Consider the following 14,266-nt stretch of genomic DNA (forward strand, 5'->3'; position numbering starts at 1 on the left):
TGACAAGTTAGAGCAATTGAAGCCAATAATGGAAAGTTATCCTGGGTGTGTTGAGCTTTGTAGCACAGTGTGTATACAGTCTTTTTTGATTTTTAAAATCCTGTCCTGTCTGCCAGCTTTTGCAATCAGAATTGTGATCTAAATGCATTTTGGTTCCAAACACACTTTGCTTCAGCAAGAACAGCTATATAAAATCTCTACAGGCTCCTGTTGTTCATGTGAATCTTTTATCTCCTTATTTAATCATTTCTATTTGTGTTATTTCACTTATTACACTATATGTTGTATGTCGATGTCTAAGGCAGGACAGGCAGGGAAAAAAAGAAGCAGGGGGGGGGATGGGGGAGATATAATAAAATGATAAAGCACAAATAGAAGTGCACAGTGTATCGCCGACTGGTGTCGCTGTAAGAAAAGCCAAACACACAGCTACTGGAACACATAAATCAAAAAATATACAGATACATAAATCAACAGTCTTCTTGTAGTGTGAGTGTGTGTGGGCACGTCCCAGGGCCTCGAGGGGCACACCCCACCCTACCCTCTGGGGTCACCCAAGGCCCTGTGTGAAATGTGTTTGTTGATTTGATTGTAAGCTTGAATCCTCCATCCATCCATCCATCCATCCATCCATCCATCCATCCATCCATCCATCCATCCATCCATCCATCCATTCTCTTCCGCTTATCCTTTTCAGGGTCGCGGGGGCGCTGGAGCCTATCCCAGCTTGAATCCTTTCAGCTGATAATTACTGCTAGATTGACCTGTTATTTCAAATACTGACCTCGAAAAAAAAGGCACTGCACTCTATAATTATTAGGCCTTATTTCAACGTTATATATTACAAATATTCAAAAATATTTACATTTAGAAAATATCAATTTCAGATTTATTCCAATGTTTTTCACAACTGTACAGCTCAATCGCATAATAAACCTACAAACCCGAGACACTAAAATAAAAAATAATTACAGCAGGGACAGATTCTGAAAGCTTGCTACACAGTAGCAAATATTAACAAGTACCCATTACATATTTGAAGTCAACGAAAATCTGACTGTACTGTATTTACCACAAAATATACTAAATATACTACATTGCCAGATCTGAAAAATATCTGCCAACTATGGCTGTTCCTTTAGGCAAAAAAAAATGTTTAACATTTATGATGTGATGTCGACCAGCTCTTTAGAAGACATCGTGGCTCTCAAAATGAGTGCTCCCGCTTCCCAGACTTTCACACACAGAGACTCACACTTGCATACACAAATGCACACAAAAGAGACGACTTCATTCAGTCCAGTTGCTATTGACTCCAGTGTTTCCTTCGGCAGTCAGTCATAGGGAGCTGCTAAACAGCACATTTGTGATGAACCATTTCTGTCCAGTGCATTTCTGCAGAGCCAGTTGGTAGCCAAACTCATTGTCACTGCTTGCTACAAGCTCTAGGCATCTCTTTGATTTCCTGTTTTGAATGGATCCTCCCTGAAAAGATAAAAGCAGGCTGGTTAAAATTGTGCCAGAATCCAGAAGAGACAAAAAAATGTGTGCACAATATAACCTGCCTCTTTATAAACCCACACTGCTGTGAATGGTTATAGATGTAAGCTACTGAGGAGCCCTAAGCTGGGTTTTTTTTTTGGCTGATTCACACCATCCTCACTGGGCCACCAGATAGCATCAACATGGTTAAGGGCAAAAACAGCAACGTGATTACCAGCTTTGTCATTAGCTTTTTTCCTAGCAAGGCTCTGGATAAAAAAGGCTTGACTCAAAAGAGGAAAACGAGACACAAACACAACAACAGACATCCCAGACAAACAGGAAGAGAATTGAAACCAGGGCATGAAGGACACAAACACCTCATATTAGGTTTCAGAGCTATTACAATATTGTTTAAAAAAAACCTTCATTTAATAGACAAGAAGTCTTTGATTTATTGGAGGATGGGACATATGGAGGAAGAGCAAAAACTAAGGTCCAGCAATTTATAAACTTTAATATGACATCTGCTGCCAGAGTCTGAACAGAATGAGACCATCAGCTCAGTAAAAATATTGAAGCATGTCTTCATGAAATGAGGCAGGATTTTCTCATTACAGTGTCAGGGCTGACAAAGGGCAAGTGACTGAAGAGGAGGCCTTCAACAGTCAATACAGTGTGGAGAGGGCTGTGTGGGGAGAGCTCTTTTCAGTGCTATGAGAGGAATGCAAAGGGATGTGGGAGGAAAAAGACCCAAGGATTGGACAGCCTGTACAGACCTGGTGCTAAATTATTCTTTCAATGTCTTCACGAGTTTTGGCCCATGTGTGAAGTCCAAGAGACATTTTTACAGATAGCAGATTTGCAGTAACTCTGGAAGTGGACATTTAAAGACCATTAAGACATGCACCACCCGATGGGGCACTGTGTGGCACAATGAAGGAAATAACCTAAAGGATTGGAGCTGTATAGGCACAGATCCCCATTCCTGATATAGAAACAGAATATTTTATATGACAACAGCCTGCTATTCATTTAAGATACTGTTAAGATATGATTTGCAAGGTCAAATCTCATAATGAAATCTGACTACAGAAGCAAAAAATGGAAAATGAGCTCTATTACTTCCACAGTTTCAGCCCTGTGCTCATCATCAGGGTGCTCGAACCCCAGTAAACAGGACCTACACCGAGATATGATTATTGCTATTATTTAATAAGGTGGCTTTGTTTTAGTGTAACCAGCCATTGCACTAACTTACCCACAGTATCCTAAATTCTCACTGCTTACATAACAGTTAATGTCTAATAAGCTTAGACTTCAAATATAGAGAACAATGGCTGCTCTATTTAGAGCAGACACCTTCAAACTGTCAGGTTTCCTTAACCAAGAAGAGGAGGATTTTTTCCACAGGAGGGGGGGCATTAAACACGAGGCACAGCTATTGCATGAGGTGAAGGGTACCAGAGGGGCACACATGTCTTCTCCATAAGCAGATATAGCGACAGCTGTAGCTGTGATACGATGTAGAAGAATATTGCAACAAATAATTTGGTATTTCCCGTGGGCTGACTGCATTGAGGGGGTGTGCAGTAGCAATATAACCCCCCAAAACACTTTTCCCTTTTCATTTATTTTTATTTTTTCAGGTTACGTTTGTGTCATTCTGAACATCACACTATTTGAGGTTTGTTTATAAATGTTGAACCTTCTCTGATTTTTGAAATGAAAGCTGGGATTAAAGCCCGTCCTCCTGTGTCAGGTTGTACATCTGTAAGGCTGAAGTACAACATGCTTCCAGTCCACAGGCAGTCTGTGGACGGCCCATCTACTTGCAGAGATGTTGTCAATCATGCACAAAGTATGTGACACAATTGGTCTGTCGCCTATTCTTGCTTTTGCTGTTTCTGGTCCATCAGGCAGCCTTAGAGAAGAGCGAAGTTAGAACATATAAGAAGCTGAAGTGAAATAAAATATAAAAAGCACTGAAAGGTTTGCACAGTGACTACCACTGTCTGCATTTGTCATGCTGTATTTTTTGATTTTTGATATATTTTTTTTTAGTCATGCTTCCTATTCCGACCCACTTGTCAACCAATCAAAATTCAACAATAGACAGCATCATCCACATTCAGGAATGTGCAGGAAAATACCTCTCTCTTAGCTAACTATATGGAAATCCATTTACAAATGGACACCATAAATTATGCAGAAGAGCTGAGGGGTGTATTATGAAGCGAGGTTGCTTAGGAAGCTATGCCACAAAAAATGTCTCTCTTTTTACCTGGCTGAATCACCATGGTAACTAATGCTGAACACATAACCTGTTTGGGAGCATTCTACTATCCTCCCAACACTACGGCTACTAAAACCACTGAATGAAGCGCAAAATGTGCATATCAATGTCGTGGGAATGGCGATGCAGATATCATAAGTGATGTTATATTTCATTCTAATCTGGTTTTAAGTCTCTTAACAGAGAACACACAACAAAAGATTAGAATGATCTGCCAATATGTCCACAATGTCTTCCTTGTGTCTCTTTCCTCTTCAAATGTGTCCAGATTAGAGTTTCAGAGCTCTAATGTGCAGTACTGAGAGCACACTCAGTGCTCAGCGAGTGATAAAATAATAAAACTTGAAATAAAATGCTTATTATACTGCTCGGTGTAATATTAACAAGATCAATGATTTTCTGCAGCATTATCCTATTTGTAAGTATTGCATTTTACTATTTTTTTAATGACCACTTTATCATCAGCATCTTTTTTATCATTTGTTTTGCTGATGAAACATCAAATGCCAGCACGGTGGCACGGTGGTTAGCACTGTTGCCGCACAGCAAGAAGGTCCTGAGTTCAATTCCAACACCAGGCCAGGGTCTTTCTGTGTGGAGTTTGCATGTTCTCCCCGTGTTTGCGTGGGTTCCCTCCGGGTACTCCGGCTTCCTCCTACCGTCCAAAGACATGCAGCTTGTGGGGATAGGTTAATTGGATAATCCAAATTGGTGTGAATGTTCGAATGAATGTGAGTGCGAATGGTTGTCTGTCCCTGTGTGTTGGCCCTGCGACAGACTGGCGACCTGTCCAGGGTGTACCCTGCCTCTCGTCCTATGAAAGCTGGGATCGCCCCCCGCGACCCTGAAAAGGATAAGCGGAAGCGAATGGATGGATGGAAACATCAAACGACATGTGAAACTCAGAGCTTGAAGCACTAAACTGGGTTTAACAGAGAAAGTTGATAATGACCTTCATAAGCCCATTATCTCCAGCTGGAGTTTTAGTTTTTATCAAACTAGCTAAGGCTAAAAAAAGTGGTATGAATAAAAAATAAAAAGATTTTGTTGTAAAACAAAGGGGGCCTAGCAAAAAAAGTTTGGGAACCACTGAATTAACCTAACATGCATGTCTTTGGGCCAAAAAGTACCAGTTAAAACATGTAAACTCCAGATTTACAGTGTGTTAAAAAATAAGATAAAATAATGATAAAACTTAGGGTATGTTCATACCTTTATAAATGTCTTTTTTGGATAATTATATAAATGCATTTGTAACTTAATCTGGGGATGCAGCTATTGTTATGGCTCTTGCATGGAGGGATGACATATTTATTCTTATTCATGCCTGCAAAACAATTGTCCCATTGATTTGCAAACTGGGAAAACAGGCGTCAATAAACACAATGCAAGACTTATTGGAATTGCAGAACAAACCAAAGACCTGGGCGATGATTCACAGAGCTGGAACTTGGCCATTATAAAAGCCAGAATCACTGTAAATCTGTAACACTGGGTGATAAAAGTAGAAACTCAGGGTTTTAATCAGCCAACTTGTCTACATGAAATCTTGGTACGCCTTCTTAAAATGTGTGGATACATATCATAGACAGGGCGGCTGATACTTGAATTGTAACAGTGATTTAAAAAAAATGCATCGCCCACAAATTATACAACCAAACCAAACTCTACGATTTAAGTTTTGTTTTTAATCTACCACCATGTGAGTAATCTACATGAAAGCAAACAATTCATTTATTTCTCAAACTGAGGACAATGGAAATCACTCTGTGGCTAATGAGAGGCTTTTAGAGTGAGTAAAGGAGGTGAGGCAATTTTCCACATTTCATTAGAAAGAGATTAAAAATATCTTTATCTAACCAGGTTTTGTGCAGAACAGTGCAGCATTTGAATTAAGATAAATCAAAGTTTTTCCCCTCTTATTTGCAGAGCACTCCTTCTTTCAGAGTTGGAGAAGCTGCATCAAGGCAATCTATTTCTGCTGAAGTTTGACTCCTTGTGCAGCTAAAACTGTGTCAATAATTGATGGCACATTTCAGAGACGTATGCTCCAGCCTGGCTGATATGCCCTCATTCCACTTACTAAATTATACAAAGTTAACTAAAACTGCCACGTTAAGATCAACAAGGGAATGTGTGACATATGATCTTGAGCGTGTGTCTGTTATGCCAAACCAAACAGACACAGGTCTAGAGGCACTGGAGTGAAAACTGTGCTGTCCTTGTTACAGCAAGCCTCTTTAAAAGCACTATTTTGGGATTTTATACATAAAAATGAATCTGATTGCACTCTGACAGCAAAGCAGAGGATATGTGGAGCCAAATGAAAGCACAAAGTAAATCAAAATCCCCCCAGTTCTATTGAAATACCACTGAGCTACTAATGGAGTGAGACAGTCATTAATTTTCAGTGAGTCTTTGTGTCCAAATTAGCTGAAGAGAACTTAAATTGTAACTTAGCCACCTACATGATTATAATATTTTCCTGAATACTTAAACTGATGCTTGAAGTCTAAAACCAAACAGTTGACTGTGTGGACTGTAGATTTTAGGGGATCCAAGATGCATAACGCAGGAGACAGAGAAGCGAGCATTTTATAGTGAGAACCACATCCAAAAAACACAAAGAGAAAAGCAATCCAAGCACAGACACAAGACAGGAACACACACTGGACTTAGAAAATGACATGACAAAGGACAAAGGGAAGACAGGTCTATGTACTTTAAATGGAAAGTCAGATTTTAAGTGCTCCCTTAATTATTTTTCAATTCAGTTTTATTTATATAGCGCCAAATCACAACGGCAGCCGCCTTAAGGTGATTTATGTTGTAAGGTAAACACCCTACAATAATACAGAGAAAACCCCAACAATCAGATCATACCATGTGAGCCAGCTACTTGGTGACAGTAGGAAGAAAAAACCTCAATTTTAACACCACAAACTACGAAAACAAAATGGGAAATAACAAAAAGACCCAACTAAATACTTAGACAAGAAAAATAACACTGAACAAAGAAAACGTTGAGAAAAAAGGTAATAATATCCCAAAACTGAAAAGCAATACAGCAATAATAAAACTAAGACAGGGATTTCAAAATAAAACCACTACAAGAATTCAAACCCCAAAACGGATGAGTCAAAACTTTAAATACTACAATATAGAAAACCCCAAACTTACATATATAGACGAATGATTCAGCACTCAGAGAACCAGGACACCATTAACACTTAAACTAAACTAAGTGTGTGAATGCCCTTTTTCTGCTATGACACCATTTTTACAAAACTATAAACACAACTTTCTTTCACAGGCTCGAGAAAAACATCCCATGGATGTGAATAAAGTCTGATGGCCTGACCAACAAGGAAGGTGAGATTAAGCTTCATTGATTCTGGGTTTTTTTTCCTGTTTTTTTTTTTTAGTACAGTTTCTTTGACTTTCTTCTCAAGCACTTTCTATTGTTTGAGGGGATTTACTGAAACCTCTTTTCCTCTTATGTTCATACACATACACATTTTAATATCTGCGTGTATCTGTGTTTACCACAGAACAATTGTCACTGCTATGTGTTGCAAAATGAATGAACAACAGCCACAATTTATACTTTCAGTGAAAATTTGGTGCTAAAATGATGGATGGTAATAATGTGATAATGAGTTTTCCAGGAAGTGTTTGGAAGAGCTATTTAAGGCTTTTTCTGAAGATCTGTGCTGTGGGTTTTTTTTTACCTGAGTGAAGAGCCAGTGGAGTTTCATACGCTTTTCTGCAGCATAGCTGCACTCAATGAGGCGGGGTCTGCTATTCACATCCACCAGGCACTTGTTGTCATCGTCATCAATGGTGGGACTGAGGAGCCCGATGTGGAGCCGCTGAGTACTGGTGTAGTAAACATTCTGAAATAAACACAAAACCCAGCTATAAGCAAACTGCATGCTGCTTTACTGTACATGTTCAGACTGGCGTGGTTGGCCCTTTTCCAGCTGTATATGCTATACAGGTGTTAAACTATGCAGCAAATGAGGCTTGCTCTTGGGTTTTCTTTCAGTATGAAAGAGAGATCTGTGAGGCTGATTTACATGCATTAAAGATGGATATTTATACTGCTTTCCTGACTGAACACAGGCTAAAGGATAGACCAGGCGAGGCAACAAAAGAAGCTCATTGTTAATTCAGGAATTGGGGGGGGAGAGAAATAATTGTGCTTTCTCTGATGGAAACCTTCCCAACAGCTTTTTTCCAAGGGCAAATGTTTGCTCATATTAAGCTGACAAAGCTGTAAATCATTTGCAAGAATGAAGCAAAGGAACGAGTTATGTATTCACTGACACAAAACTTGCTTTGGTTTGGTGAAGAGCACAGAGTGAAAAACACGACGTCTTGAACAAACATAATGTGCTATGCTGTGTACCGATGATTTGAATGTGCTCGATCATGCAGGGGTGGAAGGTAAATAAGTAAACTCGAAACTCTTTGATTAATTAATTACATTTTTAAAAAACTAAAAACATGTTATGTTAGCACTCATTTTTTTTACCAGAGATATTTCAAAAAGATAAAACTATATGACCTTTAACAAAAAAGAAAATGCAGCTGGACGCCTAAAGCAATAAAAAGAAATTAATGTCGCTTTGTTTTTTCTTTTTTTCCTTCTCCCGCTAATCAACTCACCAGATTTATCTAGTGACCCAGTGGAGGGGCACAACACCCACATTGGCTGCCACAGTATCTAACTGTGTAGTCCAGAAAACAGTTAAAATTAGCTCCACGCCTCCACCTTGACCAGCCATAAAAAAGAATAAAATGCTACTTACACATCAATGGATCAGTATCAAGTGTCTGACTAGACCCCTTTGTATGCAGAGCGAGTACAGCTTTACACGTTGTGCTGTCAACGCTGTGGTTTTACATGAGCAGAACTGTGACTCTAGTATTTTCACATTGTTTACTAGTAGACTTACAAAAGTAAAGGATCCGGGTATGTATACTGGAAGCTTAAAACAAAGGGATAAAAACAAAGCTCAAAGGTGAACACGTTAATTGTGTAGCAGAATTTAAATGTTAAAGAGGTGCAAACATCAACGGAGTAGTGAAATCACCAGAGTTCCAGAGTTAAACTGAGCTTGAAGCAGACAATTACACAGGAACTATGTGGATCTGGGGTACAGATTACCCACATCATCCCCTCTATTATCAGTCAAAGATACTCAAAATACTTTCTTTTATTAAAGTTTTATTAAAAACACAGAGTTAGATTGTATTACTTTTACTCTAATCATATTTGTCTCTTAATTCCCAAATTACTTCCTGCTTCTTTTGCACCAGGCATTAAACAAATCTGATAAGAGTGATTTAAAAAAAAAAAAATCAGTGCTGCTCACGTTTGGAAATGTGCAAGCTGCCAGGCCTTTGTGGCAGTGGCTTCTGTTGTTGCTGTGCTTAAGTCGGTATGTTTTATTACTGCTCGAGCTAGCTGGAGGGCTGTATGTTTGCTGACAACATGTTCTACTGTGGGAGTGTAAGCTTTGTATTACTCTTTCTTTCATGTGTACCTTGGCAGGTTTCTTTTAGCACATTTATGTACTGCTTTTACCACAGCACTTTGGACACAAAGCCTATAAAAGCAACATCTGCAGAAAGTAGCTGACGCTTAAAATGACTCATTCTGACCGACTAGAGCATGCATTTGCAACAGTCATTGTATCTGTACCAATATAAAAGCAATCCAGGGACTAATTCCTCCCGATGATGTAACACTGAAACATAAAAATAGAGCAGACTAGATTTGTCTTGCAGCAGAGATCCCTAATCTCATTAGAAATGCTGGTGCTACTCCAAACCTTTGTTTGATATGCCTGGATTTATAGCTCAAAACAGATTTATAATTAACAAGTTTTAAGTTATCTAGGCCTGAAAAAAGAGCTGTTTAAGCAGAATATGGAAATAATAATTATTAACATTCCTAAAGCTTACAGATATATCACCGAAGATTTCTCTGGGATGAGTTTTAAATTGTACAGTGGTGTAAACATCAACACAGGCCACACTGAGTCTGAAGCACATCCAGTAGTTTCATTTAAATAGAGAGGGATAATGTCAGATCAAACCACACTCTATGAGACAAGTTTACAACCATCACAGCAAGGTTAAACAGTTTGAAAACAACCTGCTCAGATGTAATGGAATCGATATGCTGGGAGAGACTGGAGAAAGCAAATGATAATCACGCTGTACTAACATTTGAAGACACAAACTCCCTCCTATTTGAGCTGACATATATCCTGAATAAGCAGTTCAGACAAACAGCAAATAAAAACTGATTAAAAACAAAAAGACAGAGTGTAAACAGAAAGCTGGAGAAAAAGATCAAGGTACAAAATATTGTAATCAAAAACATGGTCTTTGCAACTTGTTTTGTTGATAATGTGGAATTTTATTCCGAGCTGAATTCCTTCAGGAAGGTTCACAGCTAAATTGAGGTGTATTGCGATTAGAGACAAGTTTAATATGTATTTAAAAACACCGGGGACTGTTGCTAAGGTTATTTTGATAAGATAAAACAAGTTTGGGTAAGACAACCCAAGATATATAGGTATTATATTCAGTTTTAGTATTTGCTCCATGCTGAAGTGAAGCGGAGACAGAGAGGATGTTTAGGAGAGCACTAACCTGTGGTGTCATCCCGTGGCAGAGATACAGGATGGGCATGTTGTCATTGTCAGGCCCCTGGTCCAGACACAGATCAGTCTTCAGAGAATTTTTCAACTGGGGAAATGCACAAAGAAACAAAATTTAGTTTTTAAAGTCAGTACTATGACTGTGTTTACATGTGGCACAAGCAGGTAACACTATAAACTAAATGAAGTTTGTTATGTTACCTTTATATCCTTTAGAAATATGTGCTTCCATCAACAGTAGTATCTAATTTCTACAAGGTTCACGCAGCGAAGTGCCGAGCTTCCATTCAAGCCTGTCATAATTAAAAGACAACTCGATGCGCTCTTTTCTAGTACAGGTTGATTTATTCACCTCCTTTAATTTATTGAAGTAGCTACAAAGAAAACTGAAAAGAAACATGCGAGAAAAAAAAGAGTTTGCTGTCCTGCAGAATTACAATTGTACTCAAAGGGAGAATTCTTGACCACCCTTAAGAGTTTAACTAACTGAGCAAAAAAAGGCAATTATTTAAGGTGGTAAATTACATGTCACTTTATTACTCCGTCGATTGATCCTGGTACCATTTTATAATGCTTGCTGCAGCAAGTATCTTTTCTTTGTCTGAGAGAAGTCCTGTTAGTTCTTCAATTTGTTACTCCAAATGTGTGAAAAATCGATGGTGTACGGAGGACACTGCTACAAGACAATGATATTTTCTGTGCTCTTTTGCATGCATGGTCAGTTTTATTTATTATGCTGGAGTATGTACTGATTATGATGCTTTTGTAATCCAAAGTACTACATGTCAGAGTCTAAGGAGCTTGGAAAGAAAAGCATCTGGACTTCTTTAAGTTGCTTGAAGACGTTTCACCTCTCATCCGAGAAGCTTCTTCAGTTCTAAGGTCAAATGGTGGAGAGTCCCAGATTTAAACCCTGTGGGAGTGTCCCCCTGAGAGGGACAAAAGGACCCCCTAATGATCCTTTACCTAATCACCTAATCAAGGTGTGAAAACGGGTGTAGGTCACAATCAGCCAAGGTTTCGGGTGAGCTCATTGTGAAACCTGGCCCCACCCTATCATGTGATTTCCTGAGGTCAAATGGTCCAGGATGTGAGTGGGCGTTAAGGTGTCTGGGAAGGGATCTCAAAACTGGATTGTAGATAGCAGAGAGTTGGTGTTGCAAGCCACCGCCTCTGTTCAAAGATGGTCGCTCACAGTGGACATAGATGGCTTCTTTCACTCTTCTTTCAAACCAAAGTGTGAAGTGTGAACACTGACATCCTCAAAAGAGTGACCATTGTCCTTTAGATGCAGATGGACATGTCAGAGTACTACATGTTTGATCAATAAGCCAAAAACAGTCCACGAACAGAGCGAGGAAGCTCTGTTCAACTCTGCACTGCATTATTTCTTCTTCCATAGGGGAGGAAATTATTACCGAGACAGTTAGTACTTCCTGATGCAGTGCTTGTTTTTCCTTTGAAAATACTTCTACAAAACTGTGTAAGTTTGGAGCTAAAAACCCAGAAAGACAAATAAGAATTACACTCGCCACTTTATTGGTTATACCTGTTAACAGGAAGCTAAAAACATGAAACATGATTGTATAACTTGAATATAACCAAAATTGAACAATTGAAGGTTGGAAAAACACTGCCTGGTCTGATGAATCTCAATTTGTGCTGGATCAGTCAGCATTTGATCAGTCAGAATTTGTTCTGAACAACACGAAAGCATGGATCCAACCTGCCTCGTATCAATGATTCAGGCTGGTTTGATAGTGTGTGGGAAATTTCTTGGCAAAATTCAGGCTCCTTAGTACCAAGTGTACATCTGAGGAATGTTTCCAGCACCTTTTTGAATCTATGCCACATATAATTAATGCAGTTCTGAAGGCAAAAGGTGATCCAACCCAGTACAAGCAAGATGTAACTAATTAAGAGGCCAGAGAGGTTTACATCCCACAGAAACCATCTAATACCAACATCAATCATACATCTTCACTGTAACTCACAGAATATGAGGTTTAAAGCATAATTACAGGAAATACAGAGGAAAATGGACGTGAGTGGGTCGAAAGATCTAAACATGAATCATGTTCTGAATCCTCTTAAACTAATTTTTACTCTATAAAAATGTAAATCAGAACTGTTACGCTTCATGAACATGACTCAGATTTTGAGGCCCAGAGGATTATTCATGTGCGTCATGACAAAGGTCGGCAAGATTGCAAGATACAAAGTGCACCGCAGGGAGCTCAGGGATAGTGGTTTGAGCAAGGAGTGAATTAGGCAAAGATGTGAGATCAGAAGAACACAGTTGCTCCGGGGTGGTCTTCTTTTTTCTGATAATCAGTAGATCCACAGGCAGCACATGGCCACATCAACAGTACAGGTCTAAACTATTCTAAAGCTATAAAAACAATAAATATGTAACAGTAAGCGACACCTATGGGAAAACAGTCACATTGAACCATCAGGACCTTTAGCTTTTGAAAGATGATGCATGAAACATGTTTCAGAAAATATGTGGGTGGAGTATTGTTACAAGAGAGATTTAAAAATGAAATCCTTCAGATTTGATTGGACTGCTCTAATGTGTGCACAGCAAATACAAAGCTGGATAGGAACAGGAATTAGATACAAAGCTGTAGAGGACAAGATGAGGGAGAAATAAATAGACCTGAAACACGTGAATTGAAAATGTGAGGACATTTTTGGCTGTCGAAATAAAAAGGATCAGCTTACCACTTTGGTCAATACCATGAACCCATGCTCAGAGGTTTAAAACACTACAGATGTGTTTTATGATTGAGCAACATCTTGTTTCTGTTAATTAATGCCGCAACATGACAACAATTAAAAAAATAGCCTACAACCCAACCCGATATCACTGCAAAGCGTGTAACAGAAACACCGGGCCACCATTTCCATTTTATGCTTTGCTTCTCTAAAGTGTGAAATGGACACGCATGCAGAAGTTTCCATAACAGCAGGCGGAGATAATATATTTAAAGCCAAGAAGTCACTAATGAGCAAGGAAGGTATGAAATACATTCCAGGGTCCTTAATCACTGCAAACAATTAAGATAGGCGGCTAATATGTATTTATAGGGCTGTGCGATATGACAAAAATCTCATATCCCGATATAAGACGTTTATCGTCCTGACAACGATATAAATCACAAAAATGTAATATTTTCTGTAAATTCTGTGACTCTCGGGCAACTCGACTTGCGTGAAGTTTTTCCAGCTGAGCGTCCTTTATCTGGATTCGAGTGTTTTAACCGATGCATGAAACTATACATTTTCTTTCAAAGTTTGAGTCTAAGGTTTATTTTTTAGCACCTAACAGCTCTTTTTCTTTTTTCTTTTTTTTCTTCTCATCCGTAAACTCTCTGCATACTCTTTCACGTGATTCAGTTTTATTTGAAAAGTCTCAACAGGATCTTGAGCTTTATTGTGAAAAGTTTAGCAGAAAACAAACAAGCGGACAGCAGAGCCACGCGATGGTTTTACCATCATTGTTGCTAACAACAACATGTAAAAACAGGCACTTGTCCGTGTGGTTATATTAAATATGAGAAAAAGAGAGAACTTTAAGAAATTAATATAGCCACTACAATGACCATCAAAATGATGAAAAAATATTGCTGTAAACAGTTTATTTTTACAACACCACGAAACAAACGATAGCGTATTAGGAAACGATAGAAGTTTTTATATCGTCATCCTATATATATATCGTTATATCGAACAGCCCTATGTATTTAGATGCTAATGTGTTAATAATGTCTGTTTAAATTCTTTCCTGTGATTATTTTCATGTTGG

At 38.7% G+C, this 14,266-nt stretch overlaps 1 protein-coding gene across 1 annotated transcript in view; it reads right to left on the reverse strand.

Moving 5' to 3' along the window:
* Positions 1-877: 877 nt before the first annotated feature.
* The window catches only part of galnt18b (UDP-N-acetyl-alpha-D-galactosamine:polypeptide N-acetylgalactosaminyltransferase 18b), a 91,642-nt gene continuing 78,253 nt past the window's right edge, over positions 878-14,266 (reverse strand). Inside the window, exons 9-11 of the mRNA XM_005724346.1 lie at positions 10,448-10,543; positions 7,510-7,674; positions 878-1,485 (exon numbers count right to left, since the gene is read on the reverse strand). Coding sequence (XP_005724403.1) covers positions 1,339-1,485; positions 7,510-7,674; positions 10,448-10,543 — 408 coding nt within the window. The 3' untranslated portion in view covers positions 878-1,338. The remainder of the gene's footprint in view (positions 1,486-7,509; positions 7,675-10,447; positions 10,544-14,266) is intronic.

Source organism: Pundamilia nyererei, unplaced genomic scaffold, assembly GCF_000239375.1.
Source record: "Pundamilia nyererei isolate P.nyererei 1_Seehausen unplaced genomic scaffold, PunNye1.0 scaffold00011, whole genome shotgun sequence".
Lineage (NCBI taxonomy): Eukaryota > Metazoa > Chordata > Actinopteri > Cichliformes > Cichlidae > Pundamilia > Pundamilia nyererei.